The 20643-nt window shown below is 40.1% G+C and overlaps 1 protein-coding gene across 4 annotated transcripts in view; it reads right to left on the bottom strand.

The window, feature by feature from the left end:
• The window catches only part of nbas (NBAS subunit of NRZ tethering complex), a 377838-nt gene that overhangs the window by 185081 nt on the left and 172114 nt on the right, over window positions 1-20643 (bottom strand). For all 4 annotated transcript variants that reach the window (XM_061929010.2, XM_061929012.2, XM_061929011.2 and 1 more), the window contains exon 39: window positions 18589-18712. In XM_061929010.2, coding sequence (XP_061784994.2) covers window positions 18589-18712 — 124 coding nt within the window. The remainder of the gene's footprint in view (window positions 1-18588; window positions 18713-20643) is intronic.

The following is a 20643-nucleotide window of genomic DNA, read 5'->3' as shown; positions in this document are numbered from 1 at the left end:
GTTTGGGGAGAAGATGAAGGAGATGATGAAGATATGGAGGCGGATGACACCGAGGACGGAGTGGCTAGCGGTGACGTGTTCCGTGTTCAAGGCCCTTCTAACCCACCGACAGCGCCAAGGATTTCACTGTCTGGTCATGAGCTGACCCCCCCCGAAGTCCAAAGACTTGTAGTCGAGCACATTGTGCGCAGGGATGATGTTAACACTCAGTTACTGTCTCCATTACGGCTGCGCACGTTCTCAGGAAAAGTCCCGAAACCCCTTCATGAAGCAGACTATGAAGCCTGGAAAACACAGATGGAGTTGTTAAGTGCTGATCCTAGTCTTGCTCCTTTGCACATAACAAGACGCATAATCGAAAGTCTCCTTTCCCCTGCTGCTGATTTAGTCAAACATTTGGAACCAAACGCCCTGCCTGCCACATTCCTGCGGATTCTTGACTCCACATACGCGACTGTCGAGGATGGAGAGGAACTATTTGCCAAGTTCTTAAATACGTTCCAAGACCATGGAGAAAGACCATCTTCATATTTGCAGAGACTCCAATTAACAATCAGTGGCGTGATAAAACGAGGTGGCATTCCGGCAGGTGACACCGACAAACACCTGTTGAAGCAGTTTTGCAGGGGCTGCTGGGACAATACTGTGATAAACAAGTTGCAATTGGAACAGAAAAAGGATCAGCCACCCTCTTTTGCCGATTTACTCTTCATGCTCAGAACTGAAGAAGACAGACAGTACACCAAAGATGCTCTCATGAAAAGACACATTCCCTCAGTTAAACATCGTGTCAATCTACAGACTCAGAGCGCTACTCGATGTTCTTGTGGCCATTCTTCAGATGCAAGTGCCATTGATGATTTGAGAAAGCAAATGGTCAAGCTTCAAGAGCAGATGTCTGCTCTGTTGTCTAGAAAAACACAGAACACTGATAGAACAGATCACAAACAGAACAAGCAGAAACCAAGAAATAGCAATGCGCCAAAACCTTGGTTTTGTTTCAAATGCGGGCAAGATGGACACATTTCCCCAAACTGTCCAAACAATCCAAACCCCGCTCTAGTGGAGAACAAGAGGAGACAGGTCAAGCTCAAGCAACAATCCGGGGAGAGCCGCAAGCCGTTAAACTGCATGCAGCTTACTCGGAGGGACAACTGGGAGCAGTCCACCGATCGTTATCCCCACAGCAGGCACTCAACTTTTCAAGCCTCAATACCAAAAAGCTTGGTTGGCACCAGAAGCACTGGAGTGATCACAATCCGAGGAGCCAAATACCATTGCCTCTTTGACACAGGATCTCAGGTCACAACAGTTTCGCACTCGTTTTACAACACCTACCTCGCAGATCATGAAGTAAAACCTTTGAACAATCTCCTTGAGGTAGAGGGCACCAACGGACAGAGTGTGCCTTATATTGGATATATAGAGCTTGGCATAACATTCCCGGCAGAGTTTGTCGGTGAGGAGATGGACATTGACACTCTTGCCCTTGTTGTCCCTGACCTGCGATCTTCACAGCCGCCTGTTCTCATTGGCACAAACACTTTGGACACTGTGTATGACCTTCATAGTCATAAACGACCCGAATTCCATCCGGTTCCCTTTGGTTACAGAGCAGTGCTGAAGATTCTGGAAATAAGACACAAGCTGGCAACCGATGACCACCAGGGAGTGTTGAGAATGCAGTCCACCGAGCCCCTGACAATCCCTGCTGGGCGAACTGTAGTGCTGGATGCTTTTGCTGTGTGTCCATTCCTGCAAGGTGAGAAAGAAGTTGTGATTCAACACCCAGCTTCATTTACCCTCCCAGGTGGTCTGATCATACAGTCCTGCCTGGTTGATCTACCTTCTGTCCAACCTGCCTGTGGTAGCCACGAACAAATCAGCTCACGACATTGTGATGCCAGTCAGAGCACGCATTACCGAAATCAGTGCCATCCAGTCTGTTTTCCATAAAGAGCAAAGTGTAGAGCCATCCCAGTTAACATACAACTTTGGTGACTCTCCTCTTTCCCCTGAATGGAAGCTCCGTGTGACAGCTATGCTCAACAGCGTTCCGGAGGTCTTTGCGAAACACGACCTTGATTTCGGTCGAACAGACAAGGTAAAACATGAAATCAACTTGTCTGATCCTGCCACCTTTAAACAACGGCCTAGGCCGCTTCATCCTCAAGACGTGGATGCTGTTCGCAAGCACCTTCAGGAATTGTTGGAGTCCGGCGTCATACGAGAATCAAGCTCACCTTTCGCTTCCCCGATAGTTGTGGTGAGGAAGAAAAATGGCACAGTAAGACTCTGCATTGACTACAGGAAGTTGAATGCACAAACCATCAAAGATGCCTATGCCCTGCCTAAGCTTGAGGACACGTTTTCAGCTTTGTCTGGTTCTGTTTGGTTCTCGGTGTTGGATGTAAAATCTGGGTATTACCAGATCGAGATGGAGGAGAGGGACAAGGCCAAGACCGCTTTCGTCTGCCCGCTAGGGTTTTACGAATTTAACCGCATGCCCCAAGGTATCACCAATGCGCCGAGCACATTCCAGAGGCTCATGGAGCGTTGCGTGGGGGACTTAAATCTGAAGCAGGCACTAGTCTTCATTGATGACTTGATAGTATTTGCCCCAACGCTAGAAGAACACGAGCAGAGACTCCAGAATGTACTTCAGCGTTTGAAGGAGTATGGGTTAAAGCTATCAGTAGAGAAATGCATGTTCTTTCAGACGTCTGTCCGCTATCTTGGGCATGTGGTTTCCAGTAACGGAGTGGAGACGGACCCCAGCAAGATTTCAGCCTTAATGACTTGGCCAGTCCCGAAGAACCTTAAAGAGCTTCATTCATTCCTTGGCTTTGCGGGATATTACCGTAGGTTCGTTGAGGGGTACTCTTCTATCGCAAGACCCCTCAATGAGTTGACTGCCGGTAACCCTCCTAGCCAAAAGAAAACAAAGCAAGCGGTCAAATCCCAACACTATCTCGACGCAAAAGAGAACTTTGGCGGACGTTGGACACCTGCTTGCCAGGACTCTTTCGAGGCCATAATCCAGAAGCTCACCACAGCCCCCGTCTTCGCTTTTGCGGATCCAAGCAAGCCTTACGTCCTGCACACAGACGCTTGTTCAACCGGGCTAGGGGCGGTGTTATATCAGGAGCACGATGGACGCAAAAGAGCTGTTGCATTTGCCAGCAGGGGCGTATCACGCAGCGAAGCCCGTTACTCTGCCCACAAATTAGAGTTTTTGGCTCTAAAATGGGCAGTGACAGAAAAATTCAGTGACTACCTGTATGGCTCCACCTTCACCGTAGTCACTGACAGCAATCCGCTCACCTACCTGCTGACATCTGCCAAACTGGACGCGACGAGCTACCGGTGGCTCTCATCGCTCTCCACATACACCTTCAAAATTATTTACAGAGCAGGGAAGCTGAACGCCGATGCAGATGGGCTCTCTCGGCGGCCTCATGTGGAACACCCAGAGGACGCCCGTTCCCAGAAGGAACGAGAGAGAATCCTGAGGTTCGCACAACACCATTTGGACGACCCTTCGTGCATCTCTATTGACGAACACTCAGTGCAGGCAGTATGTGACAGGCACCTTGTGTACAGCTCACCAGACAAACTGCAAGTGGCAGCTCTTGTGCAAGCTCTCTCAATCAGCATTGACGGCCTACCGGACAGCTTTGTGGATGATCAACAGTTCTCTTCTCCAATCACTTCCTTTCTGTCTGCCACTGAGATTGCAGACAAACAAAGAGCAGATCCGGTTATTCAGCATGTTGTCACCCAGTTGGAACACGGATTCAGCCCGCCGCCTTCTCTGAGGGAACAGCTTCCAGATCTGCCGCTGCTCCTGCGTGAGTTGCCACGACTGGAGATCTTCAATAACGTCCTCGTTAGGAAAAGAAACATTAATGGTGAGCCCAGCTATCAACTTGTCCTACCAGAGGAGTGTCGAGCAGAGGTCCTCTACCAGTTGCATGACCAGATGGGCCATCTTGGAACAGAGAGGACACTTGACCTCATTAGAGCACGCTTCTACTGGCCACGCATGTCCATCGACATTACTAATAAAGTAAAGACCTGTGAGAGGTGCGTTCGTAGGAAAGCGCTGCCAGAGAGAGCTGCACCGTTAGTAAATATCCAAACAGCAAGACCGCTCAAACTTGTTTGTATGGACTTTCTTTCAATCGAGCCAGATCGGAGTAGCACGAAGAATGTACTTGTCATCACTGACCATTTTACGAAGTACGCTGTAGCAGTCCCAACCTCGCATCAGAAAGCCACGACAGTAGCCAAAGCCCTGTGGGACAATTTCCTGGTTCATTATGGAATACCCAAAAGGCTCCACAGTGACCAAGGGCCTGATTTCGAATCACACACCATCAAGGAGCTTTGTCAGATTATGGGAATCCACAAGATCAGAACCACGCCTTACCACCCTCGTGGCAACCCTGTGGAAAGGTTCAACCGTACGCTCCTCAACATGTTGGGCACCCTGCAAGACCAAGACAAAACTCATTGGAGGGATTTTGTCAAGCCTCTGGTACATGCTTACAATTGCACCCGCAATGACATCAATGGCTACTCCCCCTACGAATTAATGTTTGGTCGACAACCCCGGTTGCCTATCGATTTGGTTTTTGGTCTGCCTGTGTCTGGAAATCCTCAAATATCCCATTCACAGTACGTTGAAAAGCTTAAGTCCCATCTTGAAGACAGCTACCGCATTGCGACTAAGAATGCAGAAAAGGTCATGGGGAGGAACAAGTCTCGATTTGACAAGAGAGTTACACCCTCCGAATTATCGGTAGGGGATAGAGTCTTGGTTAGGAATGTCAAGTTGAGAGGCAAGCACAAGATAGCAGATAGGTGGGAGTCGGATGTGTATATTGTCAAGGAGAGAGCCGGCACTCTTCCGGTATATACCGTCAAGCCTGAGGGGAAAGATCGACCTGTAAGGACCCTCCACCGAGACTTGCTGCTGCCTTGTGGCTATTTGTCAACAACCCCCAAAGCAGACTTGCCAAAGCAACCAATGACATCAGCCAGAGTGATTCCACCTGTAGACCCAGCAATTCTGGAGCTCTCTGAACCAGAATACTACCCCCCAGATGTGTATCTACCCAACTTACCTGAAACCTGCTCCGCTCCAGCAAAATTCACAAGTGTGATTTACTTACCTGTTCCTATACCTTCAGTTGTCCCAGTTGCAGTGCCCGTGAGTTCGCCTGGCCAGCCCTCACAACGTGCTACAGAAGGGGATCCTGTTGGTGTGGTGCACAGTGTAGAGATGGATCAGGAAACGCCTGCCGACCCTGGGCAAGTGTTTGAATTGCAGGACACAGAGTTAGTGCCAGAAGTGGATGGTGATGCTTTGGGGCAGCCAGAGGACAGCACTTCCTCTACGTCAGGCTCTCCGCAAGCAGCATCTACCTTGAGTGAGCCCGAGTCACCCACTGAAACCGAAACATTCAGTCCAGAATCTGTATCGCTAGCTCCACGGCCTACTCGAATCCGCAAACCTCCCAGTCGCCTTCAATATTCAAAGCTTGGACATCCAGTTTTACACAGTATCCAGACCTTGTTTCAAGGATAGAGTAATGTATTTGATTCTACACTGCAAGTAGAGGAGTCTGGATCGACAATCACTCCCCAGGAACGAATTGTTTTCCGCCAGCCACCTCCATGTACGAGGCCGTACATGAGTATAGGGGGGGAACCTGTAACCCATATTTAAATTACCCATTGAAAATGCGCATACAGTGCAAAGACTTTTATTGTGGAGGGTTACTTCCTGCCGCTCGCTTCCTTTTAAGGAAGTGCTGCTCACTTCACCACCCCCTCCCGTCTGCTGTGGCTGCGGTGCTGTGAGACACGCTTGAGAAGAAACTTGCAAAATCTTCTCATTCTCACACTTTCCAAACTTCTTAATTAGGTGAGTCTTTTGCCATGCCACAATCAACGGAATTCCACACTCACAATCATGTGTCATGTCGCCAATATTATTTTAGCATTTGTTTTAGCATAGGCGCTAACCGCTGCCATTCTTCCATAGAGCCGGCATGTTCGATTATCGGGGCGTGCATGGTATGTAGTTTTGCCTCGATTACTCAGGTCAGGTTTTTTTTACGGGAAGGAATACCCGTTGACCCAAACAACCTGAGCTTCCTATCCAACTTCAAACTCAACTCAACAAATGGCGAGCTAAACACCTACGCGGTAGGACAAGCATTTTTTTCTCCTCCGCCGCAAACCTTTTTGGATTACTTTTGTTTTTGAACTGAACTTTTGGACTGACGCGAAAGCGTTTGCGTACCTTTTGAACTGAACTGTGAACTGGTTCCGAGAAGGCAGAAGGACTGCATCTTGTATTTTTGTTTTGGGCATTTTTTTAATTGTCATCTGTGTCATTTATATTCGTGTTAATACATTTAATGCAGTCGAAACCAAGATAACTAGTTGTCGTCATCTTTCATACCTCAGGCTCCTAGACGAACCATCTTCTGTTACACGGTTTATACTTTTAACCCGCCTAGCCCATGCAAGCGTTACATATGCATTTTTGCATATTGAGTGGACTAAATGCAGCCTCTCTCCCATGCATCTTCTGCGGGTGAAAAAAATAAAAATAAAAAAGAACTGGTGTCAATGTAGATGCGCTGTACTACTGCTTCTAAAATGCCCATAAAAAGTGGTAGATGTTTCCTGCCTGTTTGAAAACATAGCAAAACGCCACTGGTAGGAGCATGAGAACATGAATGTGCAGTAAATGAGTGTGGTTCCGTGGTGATGCACTGTAGAGTACACGCAAAATCATCAATTAAATAAGGTGGTCTTGAACCACTTTACAATTGTACACACAATCTTACAAAATCACACGCAAAACGTCCACTAATAATAGACGCTATTTTATGGATTGCGCATGCTGTTTAGTGCATGGTATATGTATCTTAGTAAATCAAGCCCAGACTGTAGCTAACAACCTAATTCTATGAAGAAGGCAATGTTACTCCTGTATTTGCACAGAAAAAAGTGCTGGAGCGTGACGGAGCAGCGTGTACACATGAAGCCCCCCCTCACATATTTTGCTGCCCTCTTATACAGGTATATGCCTACCTCAAACCGGCCCTGATCCCAGTTGAGTAATCTGTGCGTAATGCTGGCAAACTAATTTGTTTCCAGTATTACATGTGCTCTAGACTCAGGTGAAGAATAATAAAATAAAATGTTTGCATGTGCAGTGAGAATGAATGCAACCTTTGCCTGTGCATGTTAAGACAATAAATTCAAGTAAAACAAGTAGGAAATGTTTTTGTTTTACCAAAAATACATACTTATATATATAACAATAATATAATGTAATGAGCATGTTTTTGTTTGCTATTTTGTATTTCATACGTGATACAATCAAACTTATAATCGTAAAAATAGGAAATAGGACAATTTATAAAAGGAAAGTGAATGCAACCTTCCTCTGTGTATCACAAATACAATAAATACAAGTAAAATATTTAAAAAAATACCAACACAGTATATAAATACAAACAATATACAGGGATAGAATAAAAAACTATTTTGTTCACTATTTAGTTATTTATTCAAGATAAAATAAAACCTTATTATAGCAAAAATAGAGGATAATAAAAAAAAAGCAAAGCAAATGCAACCTTGTTTTATGGATGTTAAAAGACAATAAATACAAGTAAAACAAGGATTGTTTTTTTCCATCCGTCCATCCATTTTCTACCGCTTGTCCCGTTTGGGGTCGCGGGGGTGCTGGAGCCTATCTCAGCTGCATTCGGGCGGTAGGCGGGGTACACCCTGGACAAGTCGCCACCTCATCACAGGGCCAACACAGATAGACAACATTCACACTCACATTCATTCACTAGGGCCAATTTAGTGTTGCCAATCAACCTATCCCTAATAAAAAAATATAAACATAATATAATGACACAGTTTAATTGGTATTGCTATTTAGTATTTTATTTGACATAAAATAAAACTTATAGTAAAAATTAGCAGATGGGAAAATGTTTAAAATAAAAGGGAATGCAACATTCCTCTGTGCATGATATATGACCATTAAAAGTAAAGCTATCAAATAAAAACATAATTACAAATATGTACACATTTACTGATTTTTTTAAATTATTTATGAAAATGTTTTGTAGTAAATAATAGGGGGTGAGATAGTAAAAAATTAAAGTGAATGCAGTCTTCCTCTTTGCTTGTTAAAAGACTGTACTCTAGATAAAAGTAAAGCTAAACAAACATTGACAAACAAAATAATAGTAAAATATAAAAATATATTGCATTTGTTTTTACCATTTTATTGGTAAACTAAAACCCATAATATGTAGACTGTGTGATGAAATAATGGGGGAAAAGCAAGAAAGAAATGTAAAAGTAAAACGTTTTATCTAGAAAACAGATAAGATAGCTCAGCAGCCTTTACAATATTTAATTGATAGAAAGTAAACAGAGTTATAGTGTAGACAAATTCCCCAAATAGTTAGAAAAAAAGATGAGGAGTGTTTTTCTAGGACTGAAAACACTGTTTGCTGACCATCCACTACAAAAAAAAACAATTGTGGAGATGTGAAATAAGTGGCAGCCACTCTTCTGCTCATGAATACAAAATATAAACATTCTGGCATGACACGATGCATCTCAAAAAGGAGAGAGAAAAACACTCATGCTTATTCCTCTCCAGGCCTGTAGATAGCTGTGATAAGCACCACACATCTCTTTTAACACCGATATTAGCAGACTTTAAACAGCAAAAAATGAAAAGAAAGGATCTGCGCCACAATTCAATAGATTTTAACTTGGCCAGTGCACCAAAGCTTTAAAAAGTGTGTATTTTTTAAGTTAGTTATGGAGTGTTTTGTGTGCTCTAGCTAACATGCTAATAACCTGGCTAACTAACTAATAGGGCTGCACGATTATCAGAATCTAGTTTATTATTCTTCGGTCAATGGTCAACAAAATAAACAAACAGTTGCACATTCATAGATTGAAAATGAAAATGAAAATGTTGCAGACCGAAAGGGTTTAGGCTGAAGTTGAACACTTATAGCGCCTAACCCTATAAACAATGTCAAGTACAAGATGAACTTCCGAAAATTATGAAATGTCCTTTGTACAACATATTATAAATACACATTATACACAACATGAACACTGTTCAATTATATATAATCGAATCGACATCTAGGTTTTAATTTGTGTGGTAAATAACCGCAGGAGGCTGATATGGGGTTTTTTTCCTCCGCTGTCAACGGCATCTGAGTGACAGACGTGTTCGCCAATCAGAATTGTTAAGCCTTTTGTTTGTTCGTCTCTTGATTCAAACAGAAAGAAAGACGTCCTTGTGCATTGCTCTATGCACAAGGACCACATGATTAAAACAAACAAAAAGACAACGTCCAACCTCATTTTTCCAACAAGGAAAAAAATGCACTTTAAGATGTTCAATATTTATTTAGGTAAAATTTTTGCTTTCAGAAAAGAGTCTTTTTTTAAATTCTGGATAAAAAAGTTATTTACCTTCCAATTACACAATGGTAAACAATTCTACAGTAATGAGAATTTAACATTTCCATCCTTTTAAATGATTACTTGCATTATTATACACTGTATAATTTTTATTGATTATTTATTCAGTTTAAGAACATGATGTAAACCAGATCTGGGCAAATTAAGGCCCGGGGGCCACATGCGTTAAGTTTTTCAATCTGGCCCGCCGGACATTCCCAAATATTTTTTTTTTTAATCTTTAAGAACGAAACTGAAGCCGCCATTAATATATGCAGTGATGTTTGCAAATTACCGTAAGTTTTGATCCATACAAAGTATTTAAATGGTTGGAATCTGCGCTTTTGCATGATATACTAGTTATTTTGGTAATCTAATTAGTTACTACGGTCATCTAAGTCACAGCAGCTCAGACGAGGCACCAAGCAGTGTGGGTGGGGAGCGTTCCCACAGAGTGTTTCCAGAGCGGCCAGCCTGAAATGCGGGTGTCAGGGACAGATGCGGAAGGAGATTTTTACAACAAAGTTCTAAAGCTTAGTGATGTATCAGATATTTCAGATTGTAGGTGGGGTTTTTTACCCTTCACCTTCATATTTCGCTGTGTTTGTTGCATTTTTGTTGCGTTTTGCTTGATTGTAAAATATGTCGACCGAGAGGGGGGGTGACGTTCATATGTTGTCAATATTCAGTGTTTTATCGTTCATAGTTAATATGTAAATCCCATATTCTTTATTTTCATGTACATTCTGGATGTTTCATTCAGTAAAAAAATATACAATTCCATTCCGTTTAAGGCGGTCCGCTATAAAGTTTTTAGCATTTAATCAGACATTATTGTGAGGTTTTGTATTAGTGTTCCTAAAAATAGATATACCGGCCCACAGACACATTCTTTTCTCACAATTTGGCCCCTCGAGTCAAAATAATTGCCCAGGCCTGATGTAAACAAAAGCTCTAAGTCTGTCTGCATAAAGCCAAATATTTTTATGAGTAAATTATTGCATATCGTTCTAATGTGTGGCACCTTGAGACAAAAAAATGTTGATTGACAGTCTAAAAGTAACACTTGTTATTTTCGCATTTTTATGTATAGAATATAAAAATCGCAAACCGAATCGCAATTTTGGAAAGAAAAATCGCATTTGGGTTTTTTCTCAAAATCGTGCAGCCCTACTAACCAACCAAGAAACATCAAAATAAAACTTTGGCTGTTTCATCTGTGGCTCCACCATGTAGTGAAAAAATGCATGAATTAATTCTGTAGTTTGGAGATGTTAGTCAGTGATTGTGAGGATGAATGCTCTTCTGCTGTCTCTCAGGCTGATTTGAAGCTTTTACTAAATCATACGGTATTACCTCTGAGAATCAGAAACAGCACACAAGGACTGAGTCATTCCCTGACTCGAGAAAAACGGCAAGAGGGAGTGGGGGGTTTGTGCCCACAGAGAAGAACGAGGCGGTAACAGTGAAAGACAACATGGGGGAAAAAAGTCAAGCATGGCCGCACACAGGTTGCTATTGTGAGGGAGGATTTTTGTGTGCAACCCAGGGGCGGAGCCATGCACCATTTTTCTTTACAAACTCTCTTAAGCGTAGCGACCGCCCTCTTCCTCGTTTTCCTCCCACTAGCCGTCGGCTTTCAATGAGATACACCTCAGAATGAGCTGATTACAGGCTTCTCGAAAGCAACTGATACCATCGGGACAGGAATTACCAGAGGGATAAACACACACACGTACACACACACACACACACACACACACACACACACACACACACACACACACACACACACACACACACACACACACAGTCAATAGATAACTTTGACTTTAAAGCATACATTATTTCTGCTTTTGCACAAAAAAAGACCAGAAAGAAAAACAACACTGATAAGGTTTCACACATAATTTCCAAGGTCAGCACTTTTCAACCACTTTCTTACTCCACACATACTTTTATCTAAGATTCTGATGCGGTAAACGACATCTTTATAAAAATACATGACTGAAAATAACACATTTTGGAGAAACTAAAAATGCATGGTGGAAAATGATCATGAATTTCTCAATCTCAGTCAAAGTTGTAAGTTTATTTACCTGCATCAGTGCAGATATGGGCATATTTTGAAAGGTTTGGAGCAATCATGAGAACATGTTTTTTTAAATGAGAAATTAGTGTATTCATACACTCTTAAGAAAAATAATTTTGGAAAGATTTGAACCAGGTGTGTCAAACGTACGGCCCGAGGGCCGGATCAACTCCGCGAACAGGTTTTATCCGGCCCGCGGGATGAGTTTGCTAAGTATAAAAATTATCCTGAAATTTTTGAATGAAAGAAACTGCTGTTCTAAATGTGTCCACTGGATGTTGCAATAGCAATTTTTTGTATCTTTGTAGATGATGCTACATATGTACAAAATAAACCACATGATGTTAGTACATCAGTCGAGGAAAATGATCAAATTACATAAATAACATCCTGTAATTTGATTTTGATATAATTTTTTAATCTTGATAGATTGAACATTAACACCAAGAACTTGACTGATGAACATTATCACATAATTTATTAAAAAAACATAAATAACGACAAATAAAGTATATAAACTATTAACCGCAACAGGTAATTGTAAAAAAAACCAAAAAAAAAACCAACATTATGATTTGTACAATTGTTCTATTTTTAAACAAATAAAACAATCTGAAGTTGTCTTTATTTTTAAGTTATCGTGCCGTGATTTTACCAGTCCGGCCCACTTGGGAGTAGATTTTTCTCCATGTGGCCCTCGATCTAAAAAGAGTTTGACACCCCTGATTTAAACCATTCATCATCACCAAGACATTACTGCTCACCTTGACCTCCCTTCCTTTGACACTCACAAGGATTTCAAAAAGAAAAGATTGGAGGCACATCATGCGAACATTAACATTATTGTTTTACACTGGATGTTTACATCGTCACTTTAGAGACACTCAACTGTAAGTTGTTTTTATATTTACTTGAAACAGTATATGTTCCTGCACTATTTTTGCACTTAAATGTTTTTTAGTAATAAATATTGTTAGAAAATTATGTTGGTGTTCAACAGTAAGTGTGTTTATCCTAAACATTCATTTTACACACTGTGGCATTTGTAAGTATTTTTTTGGGGACATATAACACAATAATATTGAACCGTGGCCCTAATACCAAGAAAATATCCTACCGTGAGATTATATCCCCGGTAATAACTTACATTTTTGTAAGTACTGTACTTTTAAACAAAATGCAACATTGGAAATTCAAGTAATTATGTGAATTGTGAGTAGCTGTATTATGTGTGAGTGGGGTTGGACATGGATTAGCAGTGGTGGTCACAAATATAATTCTGCTGTGGACACTTTTGTTTTGCATAATGGGAAAACATAAGAAATACACTAAAACAAATGTTCACTGTGTTGGACACTGGTTCTCAGGAGGATAAATATCCCCTAGGGACTCAATTTGATGGCTTTTGTTTTATGATTGAAGAACTACGTTGGCCCCAAAGGGTCAAAAAGGCTCAATAATGGCGTGATTGCTGCTGAAGGGCTACAGTTCTGTGGATGGCGTGTTTGCCAGCCAAATTGTTAGCAGGAATGTGAAACAAGTGACTTATTAGTGTTTCACCTGTGCAGGCAGGTGTGAAAACAACTGATTGTGCCCTGGTCAACATGCTGATTGAGTGAATCTGTTAGCGTGTGCATGTGCGTGTGAGAGAGAGAGAGAGCGCCTTTTCACTCATGTCGCCATTAATTACCTCCACCTTATCGCGCTACTAGGCGGAAAAATAAATCAATACATTTATTTTCTTAGCTTTTGAAGCATACAGGTGTGATTAATTGCTGGGTTTTATCAGGCGTGACGCCATCGAGGTTGACTTTTTGGCGCCACCGACCCGGGGACACAGAAAGGAAGTTGACTTTAATATGTATTTGTCTGTCAATGGATTTATTTATGGTGTGTGTGTGTGTGTGTGTGTGTGTGTGTGTGTGTGTGTGTGTGTGTGTGTGTGTGTGTGTGAGAGAGTATTAACATTAAAACACGGAGGCGTGTTTTCACTTGGGGTTTTTTATCAGCAGTGGCGTCACTGATTCTGGCCCGCGGGTGTCATCCATCACAGTGTGTGGCCTTGTTGTTTTGATGCTATCCCATATCGCCGAGGTCACGCATCATTATTTAGCGCTGCATTGGGATGCTACACGTGAGTTCGTAAATATGAAGCCGTCGACTGTAGTCGACAGTCCAGCCGGTCTGTCCATGCATTTGTCATTTGTATCACATGTAGCATCCCTTCTTAAGTCCATACTGTTCTTCAAGAATACTTCTTTTCAAAGCAATTGTGCAATTTTGAATTATTACTTTAGGAACAGTCAACAGCTTAAGGCGTATTAGAGTGTCAGACATGCTGTCGCAAAGATAGCCTCTGCAAAAGATAAGGTTAATTGTTTTGATTGCAGTTTGTTCTAAGCCAATTATATTCGGTGCAAATCCGGGTAAGCATGTGCATAGAGGAATTAATTTCATATTTCTACCATTTGGTTTACATTTGTCAGGAACCAGGAAGTTGCCTGCAAACTAGCGAACAAAAACTTTGTAAGAGTAATCCAGAAGAAGGTTGTTTCATCAACTGCCTCATTCTTGACAGAATGTACACTACTGATTGCAGAAGCTGCTGTTGGTCGCAATGAGAAAAATATGACACTCAACCATTTGGTTTTTAACTGTCATGATACATGAGGAAGGCCACATCTGCTAGCTCAGTGTTGTCAGATTGCACACTACTGATTGCAGAAAAAAATGCCGGACACTGCCTTTTAAGACAAAGCGTGACTTGCTAAACAACTGAAAATACAGTGGAAGCTCTATTTACAAACCCCTCATTGTACAAACTTTTTGATTGACGAAACACAGACCAAATGAAAATATGCTTTGTTGAACGAACCTCGTCTCAGTGTACGAACGTTTCATCCTCCCATTGTGTGTCTCACATCATATTCATTGTGGACGGGCTGATCGATCTCCGCTGTTCATTCAATCAGCGAAGAAGTGCTGTCGTTAGCTACTGAGCTAACTGTTACTTTGTGTGCTTTTTTTGTGTTTTTAGCCATTTTACTGCAGTTTTCTAGTTTTGCTAGCTCAAAATGAGTCCAAAGAAAGCAATAAACAAACAATGTGTGGTTTGAAACATTCAGGAAGTATACACAGCCCACTAGGGGTGAGGAAAAAAAAAAAGATTTTCGAAAGAATTGAAATTCTTATTTGTAACTATTCTTAATTGATTCATCCATCCATCCATCCATTTTCTACCGCTTATCCCTTTCGGGGAAAACTCAAAAATCGTTTTTATTTTTTTTATTTAAAACAATTAATAAATAAATCTGTCCTGTCCAGCCACTATGGCAAATCATAATGTTAATGTAAATGCCCATATCTGCTGTAGAGATTTACTTTAGAAAAGAGAAATGTTGGATACTTCTCTTGTTGCCTTATTTGTATTTGACTTTATTAAATGTTTAGGTAAAATGCTATTAAATAAATCCAGTTTTCTTTTAAGTAATATAGAAATGTATCACAGCTGTTTATTTTTTTATGGAGGATTTCAGTTAATCATAGAACTTGCACCCAATGTTAATAAAAAGTATTGATTTTGAATTGAGAATCGTTTTGAATCGAGAATCGATTCTGAATCAAATCGTTACCTCCCAGAATCAAATCGAATCGAATCGTGTGGTGCCCAACTCTGTTCTCCACTACACACCTAGAAAACTAACCGACAAGGTAAAGTAGATTTTATTTGTTATTCCTAATCATTGTAGCCACGCGGCTGTTAAAGTTAAAGAGTTTTGTGATTTCAAACTGTGAGTGCACCACAGGGCTAGTGACAGTGACGGTGTGTGTGTGCATGTGTGTACGTGTGTGTGTGTGTGTGTGTGTGTGTGTGTGTGTGTGTGTGTGTGTGTGTGTGTGTGTGTGTGTGTGTGTGTGTGTGTGTGTGTGTGTGTGTGTGTGTGTGTGTGTGTGTGTGTGTGTGTGTGTGTGTGTGTGTGTGTGTGTAAACATAGCAACTGCATATGAGAACAGTTCCGCTGTTGTCATGGCTGTGTTGATCCATCACCACCTGGTTATGTTTGTTTGATATACCGTATTTTCGGACTATAAGTCGCAGTTTTTTTCATAGTTTGGCCGGGGGTGCGACTTATACTCAGGAGCGACTTATGTGTGAAATTATTAACACATTACCGTAAAATATCAAATAATATTATTTAGCTCATTCACGTAAGAGACTAGACGTATAAGATTTCATGGGATTTAGCGATTAGGAGTGACAGATTGTTTGGTAAACGTATAGCATGTTCTATATGTTATAGTTATTTGAATGACTCTTACCATAATACGTTACGTTTACATACCAGGGAAGTTCTCAGTTGGTTATTTATGCGTCATATAACGTACACTTATTCAGCCTGTTGTTCACTATTCTTTATTTATTTTAAATTGCCTTTCAAATGTCTATTCTTGGTGTTGGGTTTTATCAAATAAATTTCCCCCAAAAATGCGACTTATACTCCAGTGCGACTTATATATGTTTTTGACCTTCTTTATTATACATTTTCGGCCGGTGCAACTTATACTCCAGAGCGACTTATACTCCGGAGCGACTTATACTCCGAAAAATACGGTACGTACTGTATAGCACTTTATATTATGTTCAAAATGTACAAATGTTCAACGGCCACACAAACAGTCAGACAACTCCAACACCACACATTAACGGTAACTGCCAAGTCGTTACACTATAATGCGACTCACACGCAGCCAAACTTTTGTTATGTTAAATTACTATAGGGTACTATACGGTGGAACCTCAATTTACGAACTTCACTGGTTATTAAACTGGGTTTGGATATTAACAAATTGCGTCATTAATAATGTGTTGTGTGCGTGCCATTATTTTTGCTAACATTGCAAGTTAAAAGAGGTAATTGCTGATAATTCTTTAAAGCAAAACAAACAAGTACTGTACATCCACACTCCCCAGTCAGATTTGTGCTGAATCTACAATTTATTTTTTATTTTTTGGTGTTATTAAGTTATAGAAATTCTAATAAAAACTGTGTAATTATATATTTTACAGACATTTTACAGGAATGTACACTTAATTCCATGTTTGTGCTACAGCACACATCTCATTGTGCAATATGTGATATGTTTTGAGGCAGCGTGTAGCCCAGGAAGGCCACCAAAACATATTCCTTGGTTGTGGCCCATTTGGGGTATTTAGTTGTAATACACGTTTTCAACACTTGTGGCAGTAATGACAATTTTAAAACACACGGAAAAAGTCTGGAGCTAAAGACATAGGGCCTAAGATACTAAGATCAAAATACCAAGCGCTAAACAGCGTGTGCAAACAAAATAGTGTGTACTTTTAGTGGGGGTGTTGCATGTGAACTACCAACACAGTGTGCAATTGAAAAGTGGTGCACAATTTTGCATGCATATGGGGCTTTTACCACAGAGACACTTGGTCATTTTCTTCACATTCATGTTATCATCTGTGTGCAGATGTGTTGAACCAGCAGCAAACATCTATAACCTGTAACACTTTTTCTGAATCGCAATCAAGACCACAGAAACATATGCACCGTGACACTTAATTCTGGGTGCGAGGCTATGGATTGGATCACCAGCGACTCAAACAATGCATAATAAAAGACGTCTTTTCGTGTAGGAGATATACAGTATTATAGTAATACATTTCCTAAATAAAAAAACGAATGACTTTTTAAAAGAAACGAATCAATTGAATTTATCTTAATCAGCCCCTTAAGTCATCCAGCATCTATAAAATTATAAAAGAAAACTGCTGAATAAATTATATGTCTAATATTTTTTATTTCTGTCAGTCCAAAATGTTGACACACACGTAGGACGGACGATTATCTGTCAATTGTCTGTCTTTGCAGCACAAGCTCCTCTTTTCTCACAGCCGTGTGCATAAGTAACTGTATCAGATATACGTACTTTTCACACGTCCAAAACGAAACACAAAACATTGCTCCCAAAACAGTGTTGATAAATCACAAACCGCGTCCTGTTTGTTATATTTTCATCTTCTCCTTCAGTATTGTGCGTGTTTTGATGATCAGCCTACATTCTGCATATTAATGAAGACAGAGATAGAAAATGGATTGCGCGCCTTATTATGCTCACTTAACAGACGCAATCTGCTTTGCACATGTTTAGTAGATCATCTAACATCAAACCTTTAATAAATCAGGCCCATAGAGAAGTTGTAAAGCTGTATTTTCATTTGCACTTTAATTTTATTGACAGTTTAATAAAGAAACATATTTATTATTAATTTAGTTTATTCATTACACAACATAATTGTATCTAAATTAATTTTTTGTCAGTTATTTATGAGTCCCTTCTTATGCAGTATATTTGGGTATTTTTCTAATCAGCCTGACCTAAGACTTCAATAAATAATAGTTTTGTATCATTTGACAAGGTTGTAAACTGTAAGTAGTTTAGATAAAATTATTGAATACCATTCAATTAAGAGTAAGATTACTAAATCAGTGTTGATATTTGAGTGGACCACGGGCAATTCTGCAGTGGAAAAGTTGGGCGCAGAGGTCAAAAAGGTTAAGAACCTGTGATTTAAGGTGAACTAAATTTGATCTTTGAAAGGGTTACGCATTATTCCGAAAGCAAGATCCCCATCCGGAAATATAGAACTTGTACTCAGTTCATGAAAAAAAAAAAAAAAACATTTTAAATGGGCTTAATCACATGAGGAATGCTCAGGGAGTTTGTGATTTGCTTAAATACATAAACATTTAGAGGGAACATTGTTCATTAGGCTAAATCTTGGACCTTGGGTACTAAATGTTGTGCAATCTAATGTGTTTCATGTTCCTTGAATAAAGTTCCTTGAATGCTTGATTCTTCTATTTTTTTAATAGGGATCCTTAACAGTAAATTGGAACCCAAGCAATGCCGGGTCTCTGCTTACTTACCTTCTGTAGCAGGAAACAGGGTTCTTCCTTCAGTTTTGGCCTCGGCCAGTTTGCCAGTCCTCAGCAAAACCTGTGCAAAGTTTTCTGGCGGAACATCCTCGTAGGACGAATACACGTCTTGACTCTAAAAAAAATATGAAAGAAGAACAGGTTACAATTTATATCCTGGCTCATTTCAAAGGTGTTTACTACCAAACTCATCCATGCTTTGTACACGTGCGAATAGAAAAGGGACCTTCCCAATAAGAAGACACATACAATTATCAGACATCTTGCCTGATTAATTAAGATGTGAGTCCGAAAAATTCTGATCCTTTATCTTGTCTCTCATCTTAAGTTAAAAACAACAGTGTCTTTGATCAGAAGCGTGTGGGGAGTCGTGATTGGTGGGCGCCAGACAGAAGACAGATGGATGGATGTCAGAGGTTGGCGGGCGGCAGGAAGGTACTTGGGGAGGGCTATTAAAATGACATGAGAGCAGATCTATTGGCTTCCTCTGTTTCCCCTCACGTCAACTATTTTTAGCAATCCACAAGATTTGTATCTCCGAGTAGCGGGCCCTTGGCAATCTTTTACAAGGGTTTAAAGGTGAATCTACTCCTTTTCTTTCCTTTTGTTTTTATCACATAGCAGCTCTTCGTGGTATGGTTCTACCCAACATGTCAGCTTGTGTTGGAGGTTAATAATGGTCATGACTTTGTTTTTTTTCCAACATGATTGACAAGTTGAGAAAAATTCCAAGTTTATACTTGCACAACTCAACCAAAAAATAGTAGGAAGAAGCAAAGCTTTTTTAGTCCACTGCAATCACTTACTGTTTGTTAACTAAATAAATAATTAATAATTTGATTAATAAATTAATACATATAATATGTATAAAATATATCTACATTAATATTAGTATATTAATCTTTTGTAAAAATCCAAAATAATGATTGAATAGTGTATTGCAGAAAAAATGGACAACTGCAAAAGTATTTTTTTTAAACTGACAGAAATATTGCACAATGCAGGGGTCTTCAAAGTGCGACCAGGGGTCCTATTTGTGACCCACAGCTCATTTTATATCGGCCATGCAACACTAAAAATACAATTTGAACAAGAATAAAAAAGAGCACTCATACTTAACAAGAAATAGCTTAATGTTAAAATAAATTGCATTGTTTTCCTTTACATTCTAAAACATTCTAAAAAATGTGTGTATGACAATCCGACAATAAAAGTGCATTGCATCAAAACATTTAGGGTTTTTTTAAATTAGTTTAAAAGATGCAAGCAAATAATTTGCTGTGATTAATCAGAATTCAAAAGAGTGATTAATCCGATTACTGCAAAACAATTAATCGTTAGACACCACTAGTTTTTACGCTAACAGAAATGTGAAACCGCATCCTTTGCATTTTTAGAATAAAGCCCTTAGTGGAAAAAAGTTTGGACAGCCCTGATTTAATGTATAATATAAATAAATGCGGGATGTAGACTACAAAATAACTTAATAACTGAATGAATTCAGAATAAATAGTGTCAGACACTGTAAACACCATATGTTTAGAATAGGGCTGGGCGATATATCGAGTTTGTAAAATACATCGATATATTTTTAATAGGGGTGGGCAAGTTAATGCGTTAATTTCGAGTTAACCCATCAATCTATTAACGCCGACAATTATTTTATCGCGCATTTGCGTATGTTATTTACATGCTTTTATTTTGTTAACGCCTATTGCTGGCTCCTGCGGAAAAGGAAGGAGAACGCGGAAGAAAACAAAACATCAAGACGCACCATCGCACGAAGAATACACAAGTTGTATGAAAAGGAGAGGACTGTAAAAGTGACAACTTTACAACATGCAGCTGTAGTTGCTCTCAGTGGGGACTACTGGACATCAATCGGTAACCATAATTACCTCGGAGTTACAGTGCATTATTTTGATGAAAAGTGGGTGCTGCCTCCACATGTTCTGTCTATAATGAAAACAGGAGAGGCATTATGCTGAAATATCCGCGGGGCACTTCACTGAAGTTATACAGCAGTGGAATTTGACAGATAAAGTC

Source organism: Nerophis lumbriciformis, linkage group LG34 (assembly GCF_033978685.3).
Source record: "Nerophis lumbriciformis linkage group LG34, RoL_Nlum_v2.1, whole genome shotgun sequence".
In the NCBI taxonomy this organism is placed as follows: domain Eukaryota; kingdom Metazoa; phylum Chordata; class Actinopteri; order Syngnathiformes; family Syngnathidae; genus Nerophis; species Nerophis lumbriciformis.
This window is presented reverse-complemented; position numbering and strand designations above follow the sequence as displayed.